The 24,524-nt window shown below is 44.8% G+C and overlaps 1 protein-coding gene across 1 annotated transcript in view; it reads left to right on the top strand.

Annotated features, from left to right (window-relative positions):
• The window catches only part of SHROOM3 (shroom family member 3), a 322,301-nt gene that overhangs the window by 111,375 nt on the left and 186,402 nt on the right, over positions 1 to 24,524 (top strand). Inside the window, exon 2 of the mRNA XM_081584633.1 lies at positions 6,452 to 6,606. Within this exon, the coding sequence (XP_081440759.1) occupies positions 6,452 to 6,606 (155 nt within the window). The remainder of the gene's footprint in view (positions 1 to 6,451; positions 6,607 to 24,524) is intronic.

The raw sequence follows: 24,524 nt of genomic DNA, 5'->3' as shown, positions 1-24,524 counted from the left end.
AGTAAGTCAGAGAAAAACGAATATCGTATATGAATGCATATAATGTGTAATATAGAAAAATGGTACAGATGAACCTATTTGCAGGGCAGAAATAGAGACACAGACATAGAGAACAGATATGTGGACATGGGGTGGGGGGGAGAGGAGGGTGGGAAGAATTGGGAGATTAGGATTGATCTATATACACCGCCATGTGTAAAATAGATAAGTAGCGGGAACCTGCTGTATAGCACAGGGAACTGAGCTCCGTGCTCTGTGATGACCTAGAGGGGTGGGATGAGGGTGAGGTGGGAGGGAGGCTCAGGAGGGAGGGGGTGGATATGTGTATACATATAGCTGATTCACTTCCTTGTACAGTAGAAACTAACACAATATTGTAAAGCAATTATACTTCAATTAACAAAAGAAAAAATATGCTAAAATGTAAACTCCAGGAAAGGAGAACATAAAGTATGCTTCTTTCCTTAACTTTTCCCCAGGCCTAGAACAGTGCCTGACACTTGGTACATGCTCAAAAAATATCTGTGAACAGAAGTTTTTGTCTTACAGGATTTTAAAATCCAAAGAGGACAGAGCATAGTCAGAAATACCTGTGACAAAGGCAGCGCTGTGGCTTGTCTCCAGGCAGGCAGAAATGGTGTGGAGGAGAAAGAGAGAGATTCTATCTGGGTTGATAAGGCAGAATTTCATGATGGAGGAGGGGTATTTGGAGGAAAAATGAAGAAGAGGAAAAAAGAAACTGAAAATATAGGGTAAAGGTTTATGCAAAAGATTAGTGTTAGAGGAAAGGTCTAAAAGTCATCCCCAGCAAGAATTAAATTCTGAAGAGAGCATGAATCAATCAGAGAGTTTGGAGAGATTTGAGAATCAAAACAAGTACCCAACTAATGTTAGGTAAATAAAGTGAAAGGGTTAGTCCCTCAGTCATGTCCAACTCTTTGCAACCACAGGGACTGTAGCCTGCCAGGCTCCTCTGTGCATGAGATTTCCCAGGCAAGAAAACTGGAGTGGGTTGCCATTTCCTTCTCTAGGGGATCTTCTCAAGCCAGGCATTGAACTCGCATCTCTTATGTCTCCTATATTGCAGGTGGATTCTGTTACCATCCAAGCCACCTGAGAAGCCATACCATTCCAAAAAGTCATCCCAGGACCAACTTTTTTCAGTTTTATACATAATTATCTTTACTGACTTTTTTAAAGTAAGCAAAATTCTATAAAGCAATTATCCTTCAATTAAAAAACAAATTTTTTTAAAAAGTAAGCACTTTAAGCCTCAAAGGTCTGTTCAAAATCAAGAGATTATGAGAAACTCTGTAAATACAAAGGGTTATAGAAATAGTTTATCAGAACAGTGAACAACAGTGAAACTCTTTACATTCTTTCTGGTAATGTTTACTTTCATGTTAAGTCAATCATGAGAAAAACATGATATACACTGTATAAATGAGCTTTGACTTCCTTTTTAATATAAGAAATTGGTTATTTTCTAGGCCTCATTTCATTCTCATCTTATTGAAAATATTGGCAAATGGTAGAGAGGGGATTTAATTCTACAAACTGGGACTTAAATAGGACTGTTGTGTCTGTGGTGTTCATCATTGTCCCCTCAGCTTTTAGCTCCATTCCTGGCACACAGTAGATGCTCAGTGAATCTTGGCTGAATGAATGAACCAGTACGAGGAGGTCCTGTGTGCAAACCTCTGGGGAGGCATTCTGGGCTAAGTAAAGATGGAGTCAGTTCCTCTCTTCAAAGTTCACAGCCCAAGCTGGGGATGAGGTGGGACTGTGGGCAGGGAACAGGCACAGACTGAAATAGCTGTGCCGAAAGACAGAGTGTGATAACTACAAGCATTGTGTTCAAGTAGTATAACAATAATAAACTATCTATTTAGTAAAGTATCTATTTAGTTTATTATTGCTGTAATGTCATTTCACAGTTTATATAGTATTTTATTCTTTTGGTTCTCTCACAATGCCGGCGGGGGGGACACTTCTTAAAGGACAGATTGCAGGTGCAAGGGAGTGGGGGGATATTTATGAGAGATCAGAAAAGGCTTAGAGGAGATGGGATTTGAACTTGGCCTCAAAGGATGGATAGTCAATAGACTTCAACTTTATTGAATACACACTCTGTGAACCCCTGGGTTGGGACGATCCCCTGGAGGAGGGCATGGCAACCCACTCCAGTATTCTTGCCTGGAGAATTCTATGGACAGAGGAGCCTCATGGGCTACAGTCCATGGAGACGCAAAAAGTCAAACACAACTGAGAGACTCACACACACACATACTATGTGCCAAGCCCTTTTCTTGATGATCTCACTTGATCCTCATGACAGACTCTGTGGTAAGCCCTCTCATCCCACAGAAGAGGAAATTGAGGCTGCTGCTGCTAAGTCGCTTCAGTCGTGTCCGACTCTGTGCGACCCCATAGACGGCAGCCCACCAGGCTCCCTCGTCCCTGGGATTCTCCAGGCAAGAATACTGGAGTGGGTTGCCATTTCCTTCTCCAGTGCATGAAAGGGAAAAGTGAAAATGAAGTTGCTCAGTCGTGTCTGACTCTTAGCAACCCCATGGACTGTAGCCACCAGGCTCCTCCGTCCATGGGATTTTCCAGGCAAGAGTGCTGGAGTGGGGTGCCATTGCCTTCTCCCACTGTAAGGTTAAATAAGCTGCTCAAAGTCACACAGCTGGGAAGCCTCAGAGCCAGATAGTCTGGCTCCAGAGCCCTAGCTCTTAACCATGAGGGAATACTGCAGTTTTTATAGGTGACGATGGTGCTGTGGGTAGTGGGGCGTGATCCAGGTAGAGGGTAACTGAGCCACTGGGGTAGGGCTTGAGGTTAGAGTGTGCCTAGTATGTTTAGGGGGAAAGTGAATTTACAAGAGGTTGGCGGGGAAGTTTAGTGGGATGACAAGGGTAGAAAGGCAGGGGGAAATGACCAACGAGAAAGGATGGCTAAATGAATTGTGCCAAGATGTTATAGTAGAATCTTGTATAAAAGGAAGTATCTTCATGATATATGACTTTTGAAAACAATGGCTACTACTTATAAAATCTAACCATAATCCAGGAGCTGGAACCATGTTCCCCAATTCAGGGGGCTTATCTCATTCATCCTCCCTGCAGTGCTGCTATTGCTACCTCCTATTTAACATGGGAGTCTGAAGACTCGAGAGAATAAGTGACTTCCTCTTCCCTAAGTTACCTGTTTGACACCTCAAACTCTTAACCGCCTCAGTTTAATGCCTCTCTGTTAAAAGCCAAAAAGATGGTCAAGGGGGTGGGTATAGCGTGATATCATTTTTGTAAAAAGAAAAAGTATATACACACACATATATATATGTATACAGGTCTTCATTGACTTACAATATCCTCCTTGTAATTTGACAATATCATTAAGTTGAAAGTACATTTGATACATCTAACTTACTGAACTTAGCTTAGCCCACCTTAAACATGCTCAAAACACTTACATTGGCCTACAGTTGAGCAAATCATCTAAAATGAAGACTGTTTAATAATAGTGTTGAATTGTTCATTGTAATTTACTGACTGCTATACTGAAAGTGAAAGCAGGATGTTAGTAAGGACAACGAATCTGTATGTGACATTCATAAGCTTAACTGTAAATAGTAGTTGCCTTTATTTTTTAAAAAATAATAAATATTTATTAATATTTATTTGCACTTTTGGCTGTACTGGGTCTTTGTTGCTTCGAGAGGGCTTTCTCGAGTTACGATGAGCAGGAGCTACTCTCCTTGCCGTGGTTGGGCCACTGCAGTGGCTTCTCTTGTTGCAGAGCACAGGATCTAGGGTGCCCAGCTTTCTTTCAGTAGCTGCAGCTCATGGCTGAGTAGTTGTGGCTTGCAGGCTCCAGAGCACAGCCTCATTAGTTGCGGCACAGGGCTTAGCTGCCCCTTGGCATGTGGAATCTTCCTGGACCAGGGATCGAACTGGTGTCCCTTGAATTGCAAGGCAGATTTTTAACCACTGGACCACCAGAGAAGCCCCAACAGGGGTTACCTTTAGAGAGTAAAATGGAATGAGCCAGGGTATGACTTACTTTTCCCTTTCCATACTTTCTGTATTATTTTCATCCTTCATAATAAATTAATGAATATAATGGTTTAATAATAAATTAATGAACACTATCTTAAAAATAAAGTATTAACTTTAGCATACATTATGCTAAAACAAAAGTTAGCAAGGACACAATTTACAAAATTTTTATAGGAATTTGATTTATTTTACATATATTAAGGACTATTGAAGGTTTTTGAACATGTGGGAAATTCTGGAGAGTAATTATTGAAAAAAGAAAGCTATATGGGTCAGCCTTGTTTACTTGTTCTTGTTTTATTTTTGTCCCTTTTAATTTCATTTCATCACTATTGACATGCCATAGGATCAAGCATTATTTTACTCTGTTGGTTTCCAAAGCACTTTAGTCAATTTTTTTTAAAAACCTGCCTATCATTTATTTTATTTTCTAATTTTTGGCTGTGCAGGGTCTTGATTGCTGCGTGGGCTTTTCTCCAGTTGCAGGAATTAGGGCCTACTCTCTAGTTGCACTGTGTGGGCTTCTCATGGGGGTGTCTTCTTTTGTTGTGGAGCACCAGCTCTAGGGTGTCTGGGCTTCAGCAGTGGTAGCTCACAAGCTTAGTTGCTGTAAGGTATGTGGAATCTTCCCGGGCCTGGGATCAAACCTGTGTCTTCTTCATTGGCAGGCAGATTCTTAACCCCTGGACCACCAGGGAAGACCGCTTCATCAACTTCTAACATCATTTCCTTGTTTACTCTGTTTAGTGTTTGCCCTCTGCCTCTCCCTTAAGCACCAGAAGAGAAAGAGTTTCTGTATGTTTTGCCCATTGTTGCAGCCTTAGCTCCTGGAACGACTTCTGGCATAAAGCAAATGTTGAATCACTTTGTTGAATGAATTAGGATTTTTAGTAGACTTTATTTATTTTATAAAAAATGCTTCCCTGGTGGCTCAGACGGTAAGGAGTCTGTCTGCAATGCAGGAGACCTGGGTTTGATCCCTGGGTTGGGAAGATCCCCTGGAGAAGAGAATGGCAACCCAGTCTAGTATTATTGCCTGGAGAATTCCATGGACAGAGGAGCCTGGCGGGCTACAGTCCATGGGGTCTCAAAGAGAGTCAGACACAACTGATTGACTAACACTACACATGTTAACTCACTTGCTGCAGTGAGGTAATTTTCTGTTTGGGCTTCCCTGGTGGCTCAGCTGGTAAAGAATCCACCTGCAATTCGGGAGAACTGAGTTCCATTCCTGGGTTGGAAAGATCTCCTGGCGAAGGGAACGGCTACCCACTCCAGTATTCTGGCCTGGAGAATGCCACCAGTTTTAAAATTCACAGCAAGGTTGAGCAGAAAGTAGAGAGAGCTTCCAGGTATCCCCGCTCCTTGATTGCTTGCATAGCCTCTCCCATTGCCAATCTCCTTGTCACAGTGGTACATGTGTTACGACTGATGAACCTACAATGACACACCCTTATCACCCAAAGTCCATAGTTGATGTTAGGGTTCACTCTTGGTGTTGTACAGTCTATGGTATAATGTCATGTATCGAATCTTATAGTATCACACAGAATAGTTTCACAGTTCTAAACATCCTATGTGCTTTGTCTATTCTGCCCATCTATCTAACTATTGATCTTTCTATTGTTTCCATAATTTTCTTTTCCAGAATGTCATAGAGTTGGAATCATCCCACATGTAACCTTTTGATATTGGCTTCTTTCACTTATTAACATGCATTGAAAGTTCTTCCATGCCTTTTCATGGCTTGTGAGTTCATTTCTTTTTAGTGCTAAATAATATTCCATTGTCTGGATGTCCCACCGCTTATTTATCCAGTGAGTTATAATTTTGTGTGTGTGCGCTAAGTCATTTCAGTCGTGTCCAACTCTTTGCGACCCCATGGACTGTAGCCCTCCAGGCTCCTCTGTTCATGAGATTCTCCAGGCAAGAATACTGAAGTGGGTTGCTATTTCCTCCTCCAGGGGATCTTCCCTTTCAGGAATCGAACCTGTGTCTTTTACATCTCTTGCATTGGTAGGCAGGTTCTTTACCACTAGTCCCACCTGAGAAGCCCCTAAATAGCGGAAGAGGGAGTATAATTTTAGATCCCCTCCCCCCAAAAAATGAGGTAAGAAGAAGGCAACTTCTAAAGGAATAAAACAGTTGCTTTGAGGGACTTGGAGGCGGTGCTGAAGATGGAGGTCGTGAGTGGCTTTGGATGGAAATCGAGTTCTTTCAGCCCTTCGCCTTCTGTTTCTGAATGCCCTCTGTGGCTGGCTGGGGGCTGGAAAGTGTGGAGACAGAAAGTCACCTGGATGCAAACGGTGGGAGTGGGTGTGGCCGCAGGCGGTGGGCGGTCTCTGCGGGAAACAGGCTGCTCACCTGTGGATCCTCCTCTCTCTAAGCAGATCAAAGAAGGGGGCAAAGCGGACCTGGTGAGCTCCAGACTGCGGGCTGGGGACGAGGTGGTGAACATCAACGAGGTGGCACTGAGCAGCTCCCGGAGGGAGGCCGTTTCCTTGGTGAAAGGATCCTACAAGACCCTGCGGCTGGTGGTGCGCAGGTAGGCAGGGCGGGTGGGCGCCAGGCTCCTTCTGTGCCTCCCCCTCCCATAAAGAGCCTGTTCTTTAAACCTCGCCATGTGGATTTTATGGTACCTCACCCCCCCATCCCCATCCCCACTAATTTTCCTTTTTTCTTGCCTATCTTGTGGCCTGTGAAGACATTTTAGGATACGTCTGTCTTGTGAAACCCTAGTTTTCCCAACAGGTGTTGGCTTGGCAGGGTTCACTGTGCTTTCCACATTTCTGGGCTTGATGGAAAGTGATCCTGATCACAGATGTGGTCAGAGCTCTATGAAGTGGTGCCTCCCTGTGGGACCAGAGACAGCCCCAGGCTTGGAGACTTGGAAAGCATTCCACTTACCTGACCTACCCCAGGGGTAGGGGATGTCATCAAAACAAGTGAATTCCTGCTTTTGTTTGGTTTGGTTTGTTTCTCTGGTTGTGATAGTGATGTTTCCTTGGTTGGAAAAGGTTTGCCTTGTGATTGGTTTATGATGCCTTCAAGTCAGAAGCCTCCTAGTTCCAGGAGGACACCTCTTGGTGGAGGGAATTACCTGTGGAAGAAAGTTAAAACATTTTTTGCAATCATTATGACAAACCAAGCATTGCTGGAGATGTTTTACGTTAACATATATAACTATGTTCATTTAGTCTGCACAGAATCTGGTGAGATAGCTATCATTATCCTCATTGTAGAGGCAAGATGGTTAAGCAGGTCCCTGAAGGTTGTGGAGCTGGTAAGTGGATGAGCCACAGAGGAGTCTAGGTGCTGCTGGTCCCACTTCACCAGGCCACTTGAGCCTTATTACCCTGACCTAAGTCCTGGGCTTATACACTTAGCTCATTTGGGTATTTCTTCATTAATCAGGTTTTGGCTACCTCACATGGCAACTAAATGTTATAATATATGAGGATGTTTAAGTTGGCTGGAACTTCAGGAGTCATTAATCAAGCCATGCCATTTTTAAGATGTCGACGGTAAGCTGGTCTTCTCATCAGGCCTCACATAGTCTCTTAAGTCAGAGGTCTACAATCTCTGGGCTTCTGAACAGTCAGTGGAGACATAAGATTAGAAAGAAAGTGAAAGTCGCTCAGTCGTGTCTGACCCTTTGTGACTCCGTGGACTATACAGTCCATGAAATTATGAAATTCTCTAGGCCAGAATACTGGAGTGGGTAGCCTTTCCTTTCTCCAGAGGATCTTCCCAACCCAGGGATCGAACCCAGGTTTCCTGCATTGCAGGTGGATTCTTTACCAGCTGAGCCACAAGGGAAGCCCAAGAATACTGGAGTGGGTAGCCTTTCCTTTCACCAGCGGATCTTCCCGACCCAGGAATCAAACCGGAGTCTCCTGCATTGCAGGCAGATTCTTTACCAACTAAGCTATGAGGGAAGCCCAGATTAGAAATAAAGTGCACAGTAAATGTAATGCACTTGAGTCATCCTCAAACCATTTCTCCATCCCTGGTTCATGGAAAAATTGTCTTCCATGAAATTGGTCCCTGGTGCCAGGAAGGCTGGGGACCGCTGTCCTAGAGTTCCATTCATTCCCACATTCATTTATTCCTCTAAGTTCACTGTCTGAGGCTGTGCTGAGGAGAAAAGCAGCTCCTCCCAACCACAAAAAGAGTAACAGCTGTGGGTGTGGTCCCACTGTGTCCCCAGGCTCCAATGTGCTGGGCTGGGTCTGGTTTCTCTTCAGGGCCTTCTAACTAGACCTTGCTTCTCTGGTGGCCAGTGATGCAGAGTGGCTCAAAGCCTAAGTGCCAGAGTCAGATCGGGCCTGGGTTCAAATTCTAGGGCTGTCATCTTCTACCCATGTGATCTTGGGAAATTACTTAGCCTGATTGAAGATTCAGTTTCCTTATTTTTAAATTGGGATTAAAATACCTACTTTACAAGTGATTAGAGCAACGTAATGAAATACTCTACATGGTTACTCACAGTAACAACAGATGCTGCTGCTATTATTTTTATTATTTTCGGCCAACTCTAGGCATTATTTGTGGGTCAATATTTGAGTAAAGCAAGCATTTATACCAAAGACGGTAGCCGATTTCTCAAATAGATGGGTAGGAAGGTTCAGAACCATTGGCCTATTCCATGCGTCCAGAGAGTGTTGAAAGTTTTGAACTCACTTTGATATTGGAACCCAAAGCCAGTTTGAGAGCTCTAGCATGTATCTGTTGAAGATTGATGGCGGAATTCACAATCTGTTTTGACGGGACTCTGGTTATCGATTAACCTCTGGAAAGGGCTGCCTTGTTTCCCGCTATGAACAGTAGTCATGCTGGCTTCTGGTTATGCCTTCTAGTTGATGGTGACACGAGGTTTGAATTATTTTGTCCAGCAGAACAGGCAACAGACAGTCCTGGAATTGAAATCAGGCTTTGTCGTTTGCAAATTGTGTGATCTCAGGTTCTCTTTTATAAAGTAATAATGCTGCTGCTAAGTCACTTCAGTCGTGTCCGACTCTGTGCGACCCCATAGACGGCAGCCCACCAGGCTCCCCTGTCCCTGGGATTCTCCAGGCAAGAATACTGGAGTGGGTTGCCATTTCCTTCTCCATAAAGTAATATTCTCCATAAAGTAATAATAGGAAATGATAATTCCTGCCTCACAAGGGAATTGTGAAGATTTAATGTACAAAGTCTAAGTACATAGAAAATGTGCACTGTTTGCTCATTATTATTCTGAACTGGGTTAGAGGCGATATGGAGTATTGTCTTATTACCGAACGCGCTGGGTGCCTGGTTATCAAGTCCCCACCATCACCCTCTTGTGGAATTTAGGAATGTTAATTCACATCACAATTCATTCTGCTAATGTATGTCAACCAGAATGTCAACACATTAGCTCATTTTGAAGAACACAACTCTAAGTGGAATAAATATCCCAAGGTGACCAAGAATCAGTATACTTCATCCCCACAGGAAAACAAAATAGGAAGTCTGACCATAACTAGGTCAGGAGGTTGCATGCTGATCTCAGACTGAAGAGTGGGTCTGAGGCGCCAGAATGTGCTGGCCTCCCCGCTGTTGGACAGGTGGCCCATCTTTCCACGAGGAATGCATCTGCCAGGCTGGCCAGATGCCCGCGCTGCTGAATCAGGGCCCTTTCCCCTCTGGACCACAGGGAAGCATTCTGCCAAAGCGCTCCTCTCCCATCTCGTGACTTCTCTGCCCTCGCAGAGGGCAATCCCCTTTCTGATTGACACATTCTTTCTTTAGATATGTTAATGGGATCGATAAGGTTACTAAAGAGTCCTTGCACTCTGTGCTTTTGCTGTGGGAAACATTTTGTCTCTAAGATGCCTTTTGAATATGTCTTATTTCATCTATTATGTGTTGGTTTTTGTAGATGAACTCTTCCGAGTTGGAAGAAAAGAAGGTAGTCTTTACACCTCATACATCTTTACCAACTGAGCTATCAGGGAAGCACATATTTAGAGATGCGGATTTATGAACGTGCTTTGGTAGATATGGATGGACATTCCGCCCCTACATTGCAGAGAACTGAGTAGACGCCCTTATACTCTGGATTAATCTGGTTTTGTATTTAGTAGAGCTGTTGCTTTCCTGAGGTCTTACCTTTATATCTTGGCACATGTCATGTCCAGAAATGTCATTTCCTTTTACTTGATTCTGACAGAGTAACTTGTGATATTTCATTTACTTGTGTCCGACTCTTTGCGATCCCATGGATTGTAGCCTACCAGGCTCCTCTGTCCATGGAATTTTCCAGGCAAGAATACTGGAGTGGGTTGCCATGCCCTTCTCCAGGTGATCTTCCCAACCCAGGGATCAAACCCAGGTCTCCCGCATTGCAGACAGATTCTTTAGCATTTGAGCTGCCGATTGAGCTACCCAGGAAGCCCATTTTATTGACTAGCTTTCCTTTTTTAACTAAGTGATTTTTGTATTTTTGAAAAAAAGATCTATGTGGCTTCCAGGAAATCTGGGAATCTGTTTCCTGGAGAAATCATTTGTGTAGTGAAAATGTATATTTATCAGCATTTCCATCTGTACCTGCCTCCTTTTCTCTTAAAGTTAGTTTTGGGTGGACAAGGGCAACACCTCAGGTTAGCAGGCTTCCTCATCCATCATAAATATGTCAAGAATGCAGATCCGGGTAGTGGTGTTTATATAAGTTTTGAGAGTGTCTTACCCAGTAACCAAAAACAATCAAAAGTAAAAACACCTTCTTAAAAGGCTACAGTGACAAGAGAAATGCAGAGTTTCAAGTGAGTTGTGGGTCAGTGGCCTTAGGAGATCTGCTGACCCATAAAGAAGGCAGGGTTTAGTCCTCTGGGAGGAGGGAGTGAAGGGGTGACATGGATGTTCTAGGACAGAGAATGTGTCTGCTGTTGAGTACACAGAGGTCTGCAGCTAGTGGTGGATAAATGGAGAAGAAATGATGCAATGTAAAGTGAGCCAAAGAAAAGACATTCGAAAAGGAAAACAAACATCTCCCAGTTGAAGGGAAACTGAAGAAGGAAGGACAGTACAAAGGATGTAAATTAGGAAAGCAGACAGCTACACAAATCAGAGTCAGTACTCAAGACCCTCTCTAAAATCAACGGAGACTTTATTTGGCAGAAAGGTGTGATGCCTGTCCTAGAGCCACTGATGTTTAGAACGAATGGAAACCAAAGACAGAGGAAAGAGTCTTCGGGTTTCATTTAAATCCCTGGGGTGATGCAAGGTGCTTTCAGTACAGGGAGTACTCACTGCTGTTTGCAGATAAGCTCCACTTTAAATTTAAAATCAGAGGCTACATTTTCCTTTCAGGATAGATTGTTAAGGTTAACTGCTGGGGATGCATCTAATCTCATGTTTTCACCCTGAGTTGGGACTCTGATTCCTGTCCTGAATCAGATCCTCAGAAAGGCCTTGTAACCAGTAGATTTGTAACCTCAGTAGAATGCCCCCCAGTCCCCATTTTTCTTGGCAAATGCAACTTCCCAAACTTCTGCATTAAGGTGCTAATTTTGCCAAATATTATCCTATTCCTAAGTTTGGTATCCATGGTTGGTTTGGCAAAAAAAAAGTTTTGGGGGTATATTTCATGGTAAATGTCTTGTACTTTTTTTGCAAGGCTCATGTAAGCCAATGGGAAGTAGAATGCATCCTTTCTAGGAGAAAGGACATGTGAGATGGTGATGCAGGCTTGATGCTGCCTGGAAAACAAGTCATTTAATTTATTTGATTCTTGCCTCAAAGGATTGTCATGAGAATTAAGTGAGAAATATGTATGTTTAGTATATAGTGTAGGTGATTGAAGAATGAACACTTGAAAATAAATTGTGTATTTGTGAAATAAATTGCCTCTTTTTTATATTCATTTTTTTTTTGCTGCCTCCCAATGTCTTTTTTAAAATTATTATTAAACTTTTTATTTTGTATTGGAGTATAGCTGATTTGGAGAAGGAAATGGCAACCCACTCCAGTATTCTTGCCTAGAGAATCCCGTGGACAGAGGAGCCTGTTGGGCTGCTGTCCATAGGGTCGCACAGAGTCGGACACGACTGAAGTGACTTAGCAGCAGCATAGCTGATTAGTAATGTTATGACAGTACAGGTTGACAGCAGAGAGACTCAGCCATACATATACATGTATCCATTCTCCTCCAAACTCCTCATCCATCCAGGCTGCCACATAACATTGAGCAGAGTTCCCTGTGCTATACAGTAGGTCCTTGTAGGTTATCCATTTCAAATACAGCAGTGTGTACTGGTCCATCCCAAAGTCCCTAACTTTCCCTTCTCCCCATTCTTCCCTCCTGGCAACCATAAGTTCATCCTCTAAGTCTGTGAGTCTGTTTCTGTTTTGCAATAAATTGCCTCTTACAAGAAGCCCATTTTACTCTCTAGAACATAGCACACGATAAGAGGTTCCAGTGAATTGGAAGGATGTGTGGGGAAGTGGCCTTTCTGGGCGTAGGAGGCAGAATGTATGATTCGGAACAGTAAACAGAGGGTGGGGGAAAGTGAGCCCCTTTTAAATGAAATCTCACTCCTGAATCTATCCCCCTGCAAATTTGGAATAGCTTCTCCCCTTCCCATTCATTTAGTCTATGAGCTTACATTACTTTACCAACAAAGGTCCGTCTAGTCAAAGCTATGGTTTTTCCAGTAGTCATGTATGGATGTGAGAGTTGAACTATAAAGAAAGCTGAGTGCTGAAGAATTGAGGCTTTTGAACTGTGGTGCTGGAGAAGACTCAAGAGTCCCTTGAACTACAAGGAGATCCACCCAGTCCATCCTAAAGGAGATCAGTCCTGAATATTCATTGGAAGGGCTGATGCTGAAGCTGAAACTCCAATACTTTGGCCACCTGATGCGAAGAACTGACACCTTAGAAAAGACCCTGATGCTGGGGAAGATTGAAGGCGAGAGGAGATGGGGACGACAGAGGGTGAGATGGTTGGATGGCATCACCGACTCGATGGACGTAAGTTTGAGTAAGCTCTGGGAATTGGTGACGGACAGGGAAGCCTGGTGTGCTGCAGTCCATGGGGTCACCAAGAGTCAGACACAACTGAGCGACTGAACTGAACTGAACTGATGAGCTTACATGTTAGAAGGGAACCTTTTTTTGGCTGCACCATGTGGCCTGTGGGATCTCAGTTCCCTGACCAGGGATTGAACCTGGGCCAGGGAACTCCTGGGACTGTTGATTTTTTATTTGACTGAATACATATGTTTGAGGAGAAGAAGGAGTAGTAAAAGAAGATCACATTTTACTAGGAAAAGTGAGATTGAGGAGAAAGGAGGGTGACTTTGTAAAAGCAAGCAATAGTCATTTGTCTAAAATACAAGTACTCCCAGGCTTCGTGACTTGCCCTGTGTTCGGATTCAGATTCCTGTCCTGAATCGAATCATCAGAATTAGCAGGGGCCAGAGTGAAAATCTGGGTCTTGTCCCTTTCAGCCCACAGCGCTGCCTGGAGGTAGACATGATGGAACTGCATCCAAACATGTGTAGGGACTTGCCCAAGGCCACATGCAAGTAGCCTATAGGAGCAGGGAGGTCTCTGAGGAGTAGGCTTTGGAGCTTTTGGCATCTCAAGCAGTGAGCTAGTGCTTTTCACCCGGCTGCCTTTTCCCTCAGAAATATTTGTGATGCTTAAAAAACAGACAGTGGGACTTCTCTGGTGGTCCAGCGGTTAAGGCTCCTCACTGCCAATGCAAGGCCTCAGGTTTGATCCCTGGTCAGGGCATTAAGATGCCATTTGGCACCACCAAAAGATAAAAAGTTAAGTAAAAGCCTTTGAGAATTAAAAAAAAAAAAGCTGCAAATTAAAAAAAAAAAAAAAACCAGGCAAAAAAACAAACCCAGAAAAACCAAATAAACTGATTTTTAACTCATCTAGGAAACACTAGATTCCCCATTGACCTTGAACTTCCTGGGGAGTTCGGAGGAAATGTATCTCACTGCTCTGTGCACCCTGCTGGCTGGAGGCTCTCCATTAGCCTCTGGAAATAAAACTATTTGTTGCCTTACAGCTGCTCCCTCCATCTGAACAAAAATGGTGATGAAATTAAGTTCACCACCACTCTCGGCCCACGCTTCCCAGAGTGACCATCCCACATTTCTGAGGGTTAGCAGCATAATTCTTTTTATAAACAGGTGGATGACTTAATCAGAATGGAATGGGATGGGTGGCTCCCACACCTGCTACCTCCGTGTCAGGTTTCCGTGACCTTTTTATGTCTGGATAGAGTTGTGAGATTGTAACTGGCCAAGGATTTGCAAGTCAGTGATCTTGTAAGAAGAATCTGGTAATGAGCGCCATGCTTTAAAGGTCCTCTTAGAGAATACAAAATTAATTCCAATAACTATTCATTAAAAAAAGGAATTTTTGCAAATCAGTTCCTTTTCCAACTCATGGTTACATTTTGTTTAAAAAAAAAAAGAAAGAAAGAAAGAAACACTTTCTTCCATATTATCACTATCCCCTCCCCATGTTCTGCACACATTTTTGCTGGCTACCTGCCCCCACACCTGCCTTACTCTTTTCCCTTAAAAAAGTGGCTATATTCTTAAAGCATCTTGGTCTTACTTTGCTTAACCACCTAACATCTTTTTGAAATTAAAACAATTTAAAGAAATAGTTCATTAAGAGCTTTGAAAAGCAAATTGAAAAGTAAATCCCTATTTTTAAAACAACACAGTCTGAAAGGAGGGTGGAAACTTTTCCAGAGCGTGAAAAACATCTGTTGTGGGTTTTTTTTTCTTATATATTAGCTGTCTTTAAACCAGCCTGTGCCGCCTCAAGGAGCCAGTTCTCAGATATGAGATGACAAACAGCTTGGGAAGAGAAGTCCACGTCATGGGGATTCCAGTCGCAGCTCTGCTGTATACTGGTCATGGTACAGCGGGCTCAGATCAATCCCTCTGAGATTAAGTTTCTGTTTTTTTTTGTAGATTTATTTATTTATTTATTTTTGGCTGCCCTGGCTTCTCATCGTGGTGGTTTCTCTTGTTGCAGAGCAGTCTCTAGGCACGTGGGCTTCAGTAGTTGTGACTCCCAGGCTCTGAAGCACAGGCTCAATAGTTGTAGCAAATGGGCTTGGTTGCTGTGAGTAATGTGGGGTCTTCCGAGGACAACCCACATCGGCAGGTGGATCCTCAACCAGTGGACCACCTGAGAAATCCCTGACTGCCGTTCCCTGTGTGTGTCAGTTGCTCAGTCATGTCCAACTCTTTTCGACCCTGTGGACTGTATCTCGCCAGGCTCCTCTGTCCATGGAATTCTCCAGGCAAAAATACTGGAATGGGTTGCCATTCTCTTCTCCAGGGGATCTTCCCAACCCAGGAATCAAACTTGGGTCTCCTGCATTGCAGGCAGATTCTTTACCGTCTGAGCCACCAGGGAAACATTTCCTTATGATTGTCCTATTTAATGCACTAATTTGACTTGTTTGTGTAAATGAGGGCATAGAGATTTTAAGTTTCTGATTATACCCTTTTTGCCCAGAGGAAATGTAGTTTGAAAGACAGTACCAGCTAGGCCCAAGTTCAGAATGAGAATTCAAACAAAAAGACCATATTCTCTGGAGAACTTGAGTAGGAATCGTTCTGATTCTGAAACACATCAGAGCTCCTTGGTGGGAGGCTGAATACGAAAGAGGACCCTCCGACTGCAGAAGGGAGCTCTGAGACAAGTGTCTTTCATCTCCTGGTGTATGAAATTTTAAAGTGGCTAGGTTATATGGGCCCATATATGTAGCACAGACTGAGTAATTTGAAAAGGTAGTGTTCTTGAGCACAAGACATGACCTTTGGGGAAATCATGATGTCAAAAGATAACTCTCAGGTGGACAGGCAGGAGTTGAGGACAAATAGAAAAGGATCAATAATCTTTTATTTTAAATTAATTGATTAATTGACTTATTTATTTATTTATTTATTGGCCACGCTGGGTCTTCATTACTGTGAGTGGGCTTTCTCTAGTTATGACGAGCCAGCTTTCTCTAGTTATGGCAAGCCAGGGCTACTCTCTAGTTGCAGTGTGTGGGTTCCTCATTGTGGTGGCTTCTCTTGTTTTGACACACAGGCTTAGTTGCCCGAAGGCATGTGGGATCTTCCCGGACCCAGGGATCAAGCCTGTGTCCCCTGCATTGGCAGGCAGATTCTTTACCTCTGGACCACCGGGGATGTCCAGGAACAATACCCTTTTGATAGACAGTTGCAAAACTCTTCTTAAAGCTCCAGGCACTCGGTGACAACAAATATGCCCTCTTCTATCTCATGTGGACCCAGAAGCCACGTGAGAAAGATTTTTGTCCCTGTGCGTGTGTTAGGTGCTCAGTTGTGTCCAGCTCTTTGAGACCCCAGGAACGCCTCTGTCCATGGGATTTCCCAGGCGAGAATACTGGAGTGGGTTGCCATTCCCTCCTCCCTTGTAAGTTCCAAGAATTGTCTCTCAGGGTATAAAAGGGGGCCTCATGCTGTGCTCTGTGGCTGAGTCTTCTGTGGAGGTGGGGGATTGCAAGAACCAGTGCCCCCTGAGGACACCCCTGGGCAGTAGGGACAGCTCTGAGCTTCTTTTATGCACCTCCAGCCTCCATGCCTCTCCAAGTCTTGCGAAGACCCTCTCGCCCCGCTGCCTGCTCCCATACTTTAGTTGTCCTTTTGCTCTTCTACTCTCTGTGCTTTTTCCCTTGGGCAAGGGCTGCAGATACCTGGGACATGAACACAAACCCCAAACCGCAGTCCGGTCTGCATCCCCTCTGAGGACCCAGGACTAGGCTTCCCCAGAGGGGGAGTCAAGAGAACTGAGAACTGTGGTAACTTACCCTCTAAGCATTTTTTCCACTTGAGCAAGTGGTTGAGAGGATGGGAAGGAGGCAGCTGCAGCGGCCTTCGACCCCCAGAAACTTTTCCAGGAGGCCTGGCATCATGGGAATTTGCTCAGTATGCTTTGAGGAGGTATTTCAATCCTGCTGGGACCAGACTCAGAGCAGTTTTTGGCTTGCCTGGAGTCTTAGGTTTGAATGTCACTGTCTAGAAGTCTAGTATTTGATTTCCTAACCAGTTGTTCCTTCCCGTGGAAAATTCATGTAACACATTATTAGGTTTCCTAAGAGGTATGCAATAAGACTCCCTTACTGTAATGAGAAAAGGGACATTTTTCCTGTGGCACATAATGATAACTGCTATTTTTATTCATTAGGTTACATATGCTTACTGGCTATGCACTGAACATTAGCCACATACAAAGGAATGCTGTTCCCTATGAAGGAGGTTTGATGATAAAAGACCACGTTTCATTCCTGGGATAACATGGTTTTACTTCAGGCAAATGTATTCCAAGCAGGAGTCATCCCTCCATGCCCAACCAGTAACGACTGGCACTCAAATATCTGTCTGAACATTCGTAAAGGGTATGAAGTCTCAGGCTGAGATTGCATGAAAGTTATGGTGGAATCCTTTCTCCCAGTTCTAAATGTGGGCACGTTGGCTCGCACAAATGAATTTGGATGATTCTGATTTAGACTATGAGCCAGTTTGTAGTTCTGCATCCTTGCATCAAAATGGCTTAAAGTTGGGACTTCCCTGGTGGTCCAGTAGTTAAGAGTCTGTGCTTCTAATGGAAGGGGCATGAGTTCAACCCCCAGTCAGGGAACTAAGATCCCACAGGATGAGCAGCATGACCAAAAAGCAAAACAAAACAAAAAAATGGCTTAAATAGTCCACCTCAAACTTGACTACTCATTAAAATTACCTATGGAGTTAATAGCAAATGAATTGATGCCTGGCTCCCCTGAAGATTCTAACTTAATTGACAAGAGAGTGTAGCCTGGCGTTGGGCATTTTCATAGCTGCCCTGGTGATTCTAATGGGCAGTAAAGTTTGAGAACCACTGGTTTAAGCTGTAAATCAAAATGATAAAGAGAAACAATGAGTAGCTAGAAACTGAGATGGAGAAGAAAGATACGCAGATATGAAGGGGTCATGAGGATAGTAGCAGGAGGAGAATCAAGAAGGCAAATCAAGGGACTCTCTGGGGGTCCAGTGGTTAAGAATCTGCCTTCCAGTGCAGGGGATTCAGGTTCAATCCCTGGTCAGGGAGCTAAGATTCGACATGCTGCACAGAGCAACTAAGCCCATGTGCCACAACTAAAGAGAAGCTTGCATGCCACAACTAAGACCCAGCACAGCCAAACAATAATAATAACGCTGGAGGTAAAATGTAACAAGTGTGATTCCAAAAAAAAGGAAAAAAAAAAGGTAAATCAAGAAAGGCAACAAGTAGAGCAGAGCCTCGAAAATGGGGGCAGCAAAGGGAGCGACAAAGGATGAGATGGTTGGATGCCATCACCCACTCAATGGATATGAGTTTGAATGAACTCTGGGAGATGGTGAAGGACAGGGAAGCCTGGCGTGCTTCAGTCCATGGGGTTGCAAAGGGTCTGACACGACTGAGCAAATGAACAACGAGGTGCAAAACAGAACCCCAGCTGAGGTCTCTGGACCTCCCAGGACCCAGAAAGGTCTGCAGGGCATGGCTGCTCCAGCAGTGGCTCTTGCTGTTGCATTTCTATGAAATCTGTTTCTCATGACCGCTGTATGGAGTACCTCTTCTTAAAAAGCTCATCAAGGGACACACGGGTGTGAGCAGGGGCACACTTGTTTGGCCCTCCTGGGAACACCTGTGGCCCAAGCTGTTATCACGTGCCATCGCCCCTGGAGCTCATTTTTACTGGCAGGCGTTGGGGCCGCTGTTTTGAGCAGGTGGCACCATAACCATCACACTGCAGTTGCTGTGTTCACTCTACATGCCATTTCTGGATGGTGCCCCCATGAAACAAACCGTGAAAGAAAGATGGCTTGACGCCATCAAACTTACTCAATCTAATGAGATGTACAATGTGAAGACAACATCTAGAGATCCCTAGAGATGGTGCTCTGTGATGACCTGGAGGGGTGGGATGGGGGAGAGGTAGGAGGGAGGCTAAAGAGGGAGAGAATATATGTATACATATAGCTGATTCGTTTAGTTGTACAGCAGAAACTAACACAACACGATAAAGCAATCATACTCCAATAATAAAATTTAAAAAAAAAAGAAGAGAAGCCCCCAGTGAAACAAGCACTCGAGCTTGTTTCATTTATTTCATCCATCCCTGGTTTTTAAAAATCACACTTTGTATAGTCTTAGCACCAGTCTCCCATTTCTTGGGACCCAGGGATAGACAAATAGTTTCCGGAAAGAGTTGTTAAAAACCAGCAACCACACATGTCCTTAATGATACATACAAGCTTTGAGGGTCCTGGCAGTTTTGTCCTGTTCTGGATAATTCCACTGCTGGAATATTGTTATGCCTTGTGCATATGTGCTCTGTTGTTTCAGTCATGTCCAACCCCATGGGCTGTAGCCCGCCAGGCTCCTGTGTCCATGGGATTCTCCAGGGAAGAATATTGGAGTGGGTTGCCATGCCCTCCTCCAGTGGGTCTTCCCAACTCAGGGATCAAACCCATGTCTCTTATGTCTCCTGCATTGGCAGGCAGGTTCTACCACTAGTGCCACTTGGGAAGCCCAAATGCTAGGGTATTAAATAATGTTATGTCTTATTTAATTATAACTGCTTCAAGATCACACATGTCCTAGTGGGTCCTGGCAAGAGGTTTAAAGTATAGGTTTGGAAATACTAAAAGCCCCACGCAGGTGCTTAGCTTTCAAAGGCTGGGAACCCCCAGTTCTGTCTGACTAGACATGACCCCAAGGTCCTTTCTTCTATAAGGCTTCCCTGGTGGCTCAGATGTTAAAGAACCTGCCTGCAATGTGGGAGACCCAGATTCGATCCCTGGACTGGGAAGATCCCCTGGAGAAGGGAATGGCTACCCACTCCAATATTCTTGCCTGGAGAATCCCCGTGGACAGAGGCTACAGTCCATGGGGTCGCAAAGAGCTCAGTCACGACTGAGCCAACTGTCTTCTCACGGCTCTGTTGTCTCTGGCATCCTAGCACGTGGCAGTTTTGAGGAGCCTAGTGTGTCCTTGGAAAAATTATACCTATAAGACCTGCCTTACTCTACTTCTGCCTTTGTTGCTAACATTTTTTGTTCTGTGGCCCACTGATCTAGAACCTCCCGTCACTCTTTCCACTTGCTGCCAGATTGTCTGTATAGCTCATCAGTGCGTTTGAAAGATGCCATTCTTCACGCCCCACTCATTCTGCTGTCAAACTCTTGTCTGATGCTGTGTTGACTTAGCAAGCAGGATGTGTGAAATTATCCCTGGGATGGTTGCTTGATCAGTGTGTTTACGGTTTATGTGGGAGGGTTGCTGCATTGTTTTCATGAAGACTGTGACTCTGGGTGGCCTTTTAAAAAAATATTTTATTTTTGATTGTAGGATAATTACTTTGCAATTTTGTGATGGTTTCTACCATATATCAACATGAATCTGCCACAGGTATACATATGTCCCCTTCCTTTAACCCCTCTCCCCCCTCCCTCACCTCCCACCCCTCTAGGTTGTCACAGAGCACTGGCTTTGGGTTCCCTGTGTCATAGAGCAGACTCCCCATCTATTTTGAAAGGAATTTTGGAATCTTTCCTTAAAGGTGTCTCTTGGGAATCAGCCATTGGTATTTATTGATTATAAATGAGCAAGGTCGACAAATCCTTTGACACCGAAAATACTCTTTCGTGGAGCTGTCACTGGAGTGAGATGTTTTTGTAACCTTCCATCCTTCACCCTCATGACTTTAAAGGAGCAAAAGATAAAAGAGAATCATCATTTTTCAATAGCGGCTGAGTATTGTTTACATTAAAAAAAATAAGTTAAAAAAAATTTTTTTAATCAATTTTACTCTTTGACTTGTTCCCTTGTTTCCTTCAGGTATTTGCTGAAATGTCAGCCTTCCCTGTACAGCCAGTTAAAAAATTGCAGCAGCAGCCCCCAAAATTATATTAAATTATTAAAAAAGGGGACTTACCTGGTATTCCAGTGGTTAAGACTTGCACTTCTACTGCAGCAGGTATGGGTTCAATCCCTGGATGGGGAACTAAGATCCTGCATGCTGCATGGCACAGCCAAAAAAACCCAAAAACAAACTGCAGCTTTCTTCCTACATGTCTCCAACCCTTTTTATTTTCACCTGTGAGACATAGACTCCTAAAGTTATTCATTCCATTTCCTCTCATTGGATGATAAACTCCTCAGTGGCAGAGATTTTGTTCCGTGTGGTGTCTCCAGTGCCTGGAATGGTCCTTGGCACATGATATGTATTCAGTGAATGTTTGTGGAGGAGAACATACCCAATGAAAACAAAAATGTACCCAGTAGCAGCTGTGCGGCCCAGTGGATGTGAGCACAGCCTCTGAGCCAAGTTGCCAGACTTTGACTCCCAGCTTTAGCATTTGCTGGTCGAGCGCCTTAACCTCTGACACAGTTTTCTGATCAGTAAAATGGATGTAACAGCAATCTCTCCCTCACTGGTGTCGTCAGCTGCTATATAAACATTGACTGTTACGGATCTTGTCACTGGAGAGGGTGTGCACTCTCTGTCAACTGAGGGTTTCTTTTTTCTTTTTTTGCCACACCTCGCAGCATGCTGGATCTTAGTTCCCAGACCAGGGATCAAACCTGTGCCCACTGCAGTGGAAGGGCAGAGTCTTAATCCCTGGACTGCCAGGGAAGTCCCCAGCTGAAGTTTTTAAAGCTGGTCAGCTGCAAGCTTTAAACCAGCTGTAAACCACCTTTACTGTCATATGGTGACTCCCAATCTGGGAGTCAAGGAAACTCAGAGGAAAAAAGGATGTGGATGGATTTCTCATGACTTTATTTGAGCCTCGGATCCAGACCGATCCAGTCAGCTGCAGCTGCTGCTGTTGTTTAGTTGCTTCATTCGTGTCTAACTCTACAACCCCATGGACTGTAGCCCACCAGGCTCCTCTGTCCATGGTATTTTCCAGGCAAGAATACTGGAGTGGGTTGCCATTTCCCTCTTCAGGGGATCTTCCCCACCCAGCGGTTGAACTGGCGTCTCCTGCTTGGCAGGTGGATTCTTTACCACTGAGACCACCTGGGAAGCCCTGATCTAGTCAGATCCTGGTCTTTTTTGGTTGTGTGACCCAACAAACCTCTATGCTTAAAGAAAGGGCTTCCCAGTTGGTGCTAGTGGTAAAGAACCCGCCTGCCAGTGCAGGAGACATAAGAGATGCAGGTTTGATCCCTGGGTCAGGAAGATCCTCTAGAGAAGGGTATGGCAACCCACTCCAGTATTCTTGCTTTGAGAATCTCATGGACAGTAGAGCCTGACAGGCTATGGTCCATAGCATCACAAAGAGTTGGACACAACTGAATCGACTTAGCACGTACACATGCATGCTTAAATAGAGGGAAAAAAAAAGAAAAGAGTTCACTGCAGTGGGCAGGCTGAGCTCCTTCTTGCTGCCATCCCTGTTCCCTTATGGTCAAGAGTCATCACCAAACTGACCACACCTTTCACCAAAGAAGGATCCTGTTTGAAGGCTTTCTCCCCTCTGTAAAATGAGATTGACCGGCTCCCTCCTCCCTTTGCGTGCACCCCCCACTCCGTGCTTCTCTGGGTGAGGTAGCTCTCCAGCCCTCCCTTGGGGGTTAGGTCCTGGGAGCCCGACTTTGGGGGTGCTTCCTATGGCAGGGCCTGCCCGTTACTGTGTCCCCAGTGAAGCCTCACCAGAGTCAGGGCCTCTGCTGTCACCTGTCACTCGGAGGCTGGGACTCCTTTTTCAGTCCCCCGTTCCACGGCAGTGCTGTGCAGTGGTTATGGGCACTGGCTTCCAATTGAACAGGACTTGGTCAGCGACCTGCCCCTTTACTGGAAGGGCTGGGCCCATTGCCTTCACCTCCTGCTTTCCTTTTGCTTCCTCTGGGAAGTGAGGACGACCATCGTTGCTTTGTATGAAGGCTGGGATGATAAAGACCACACGTGTGAAGGAAAAACCTGGGCCCTGGGCTTGCCGTGCCTCCCTTTAGTCAGGCGCGAGCCGGCGAGCCAGTGCCCGTGAGAGGAGGTATTTGCATCCTTCGCTAAGAGAAGTGCTTTCTTCCTTACGTCTCGCCCTGTTTCCCTGCCCCAGAGTCCAGAAAATGTGGCGAGAGAGCGTGATTCAGGGAGCAGGGATGGGCTTATGTTTCCTGCCAGTGAAAGTCAAACCCAAACTGGACTGAAATCAGACTACTTGTCAGAGAAGAAAGCAGGGGGAAAAGGTGACCTGCTGCTGACTGTAGATGGAAGAGAATTTTACGATGGTGGGGGTCAGAGGTCACTGACAAAGCCCCTCTCCTGACCCCCTCGAGGGATCTTTCTGGAGAAACTGCTGCCTGCCTTATGGAAGTCGAGGCACCCAGAGATGGAAGTGAGTGTGAAAGTCACTCGGTTGTGTCTGACTCTTTACGACCCCATGGTCTGTCCCTGGAATTCTCCAGGCAAGAACACTGGAGTGGGTTGCCATTCTGTTCTCCAGGGGATCTTCCCGACCCAGGGATTGAACCAGGGTCTCTTGTATTGCAGGTGGATTCTTTACCACCTAAATCCCAGGACCAGAGACACAGAATTAGGAAGAGAAGCCCAGCTTGCTGACACAAGTCAGCCGCGTCAGGGCCCCCGTGACAACTCCAAGGCCAGGCTCTTCTTTCCTCTCATCTTCTGGCTTTTCCTTCCTCGGTGCTAGGAACGGATAATTTGGTGTGTTCCTGTTTCATGTGATGATTCTCCCCTCTCACTGTTCATCATCTTTCATGTAAGAGGTCATCTTCCTATAACAGTTCCTCAACGTGTGAAACACATTTAAACAACTTGCATCAAAATCAGCTGTGGTGCCTATTTAACATGCAAATCCCTGCACCCCCCAGATCAGACTGTGGGGCAGGGGGAGAGAGCCTGTGTGTGTAGCAAACTGGCCAAGTGATTCTAACGTCCACTGAAGCACACAGCCTGCACTGCTGGGAGACGCACCGCAGCCTTCCTCTGGCTGTGAAGTCATTCCTGTGGATCCTTTTTTGTCTCTTTGGCCCACACTGAACCTCAAATGATGGGATCAGTGTCAATTTGAGCGATTCCATGGTTATTCCTCAAGATGAAAGACTAGCTCCATGCCTCTTCTTGGCTATGGTGTATAAGTGAAATTCAGATTTTCAACCTTAAATAGAGACTGGAGATGATTTTTGTCTTCTCGGAGCTCTTTCACAAACATTTTTGAACACAACCCCAGTGCACAGTAATGTTCAAAAATAGCAATAGTGTGCGATCTGCCTTCTGTCCAAGGGCATGATGGCTTGCAGCAGTTTCTAAAAATAGATCTTCCTGGTCCAGGTCACTAAGCAGGAATGGCCTCTGCGTCACTCACTGTTTACACAATTTCCCATCCAACTCCTTCATAACAACAATGGGGACTGGATGAGGCCTGGGGGCCCTCC

This window comes from Giraffa tippelskirchi, chromosome 1, assembly GCF_054371585.1.
Source record: "Giraffa tippelskirchi isolate mGirTip1 chromosome 1, T2T-mGirTip1v1.2.pri, whole genome shotgun sequence".
Taxonomy (NCBI): Eukaryota; Metazoa; Chordata; class Mammalia; order Artiodactyla; family Giraffidae; genus Giraffa; species Giraffa tippelskirchi.
This window is presented reverse-complemented; position numbering and strand designations above follow the sequence as displayed.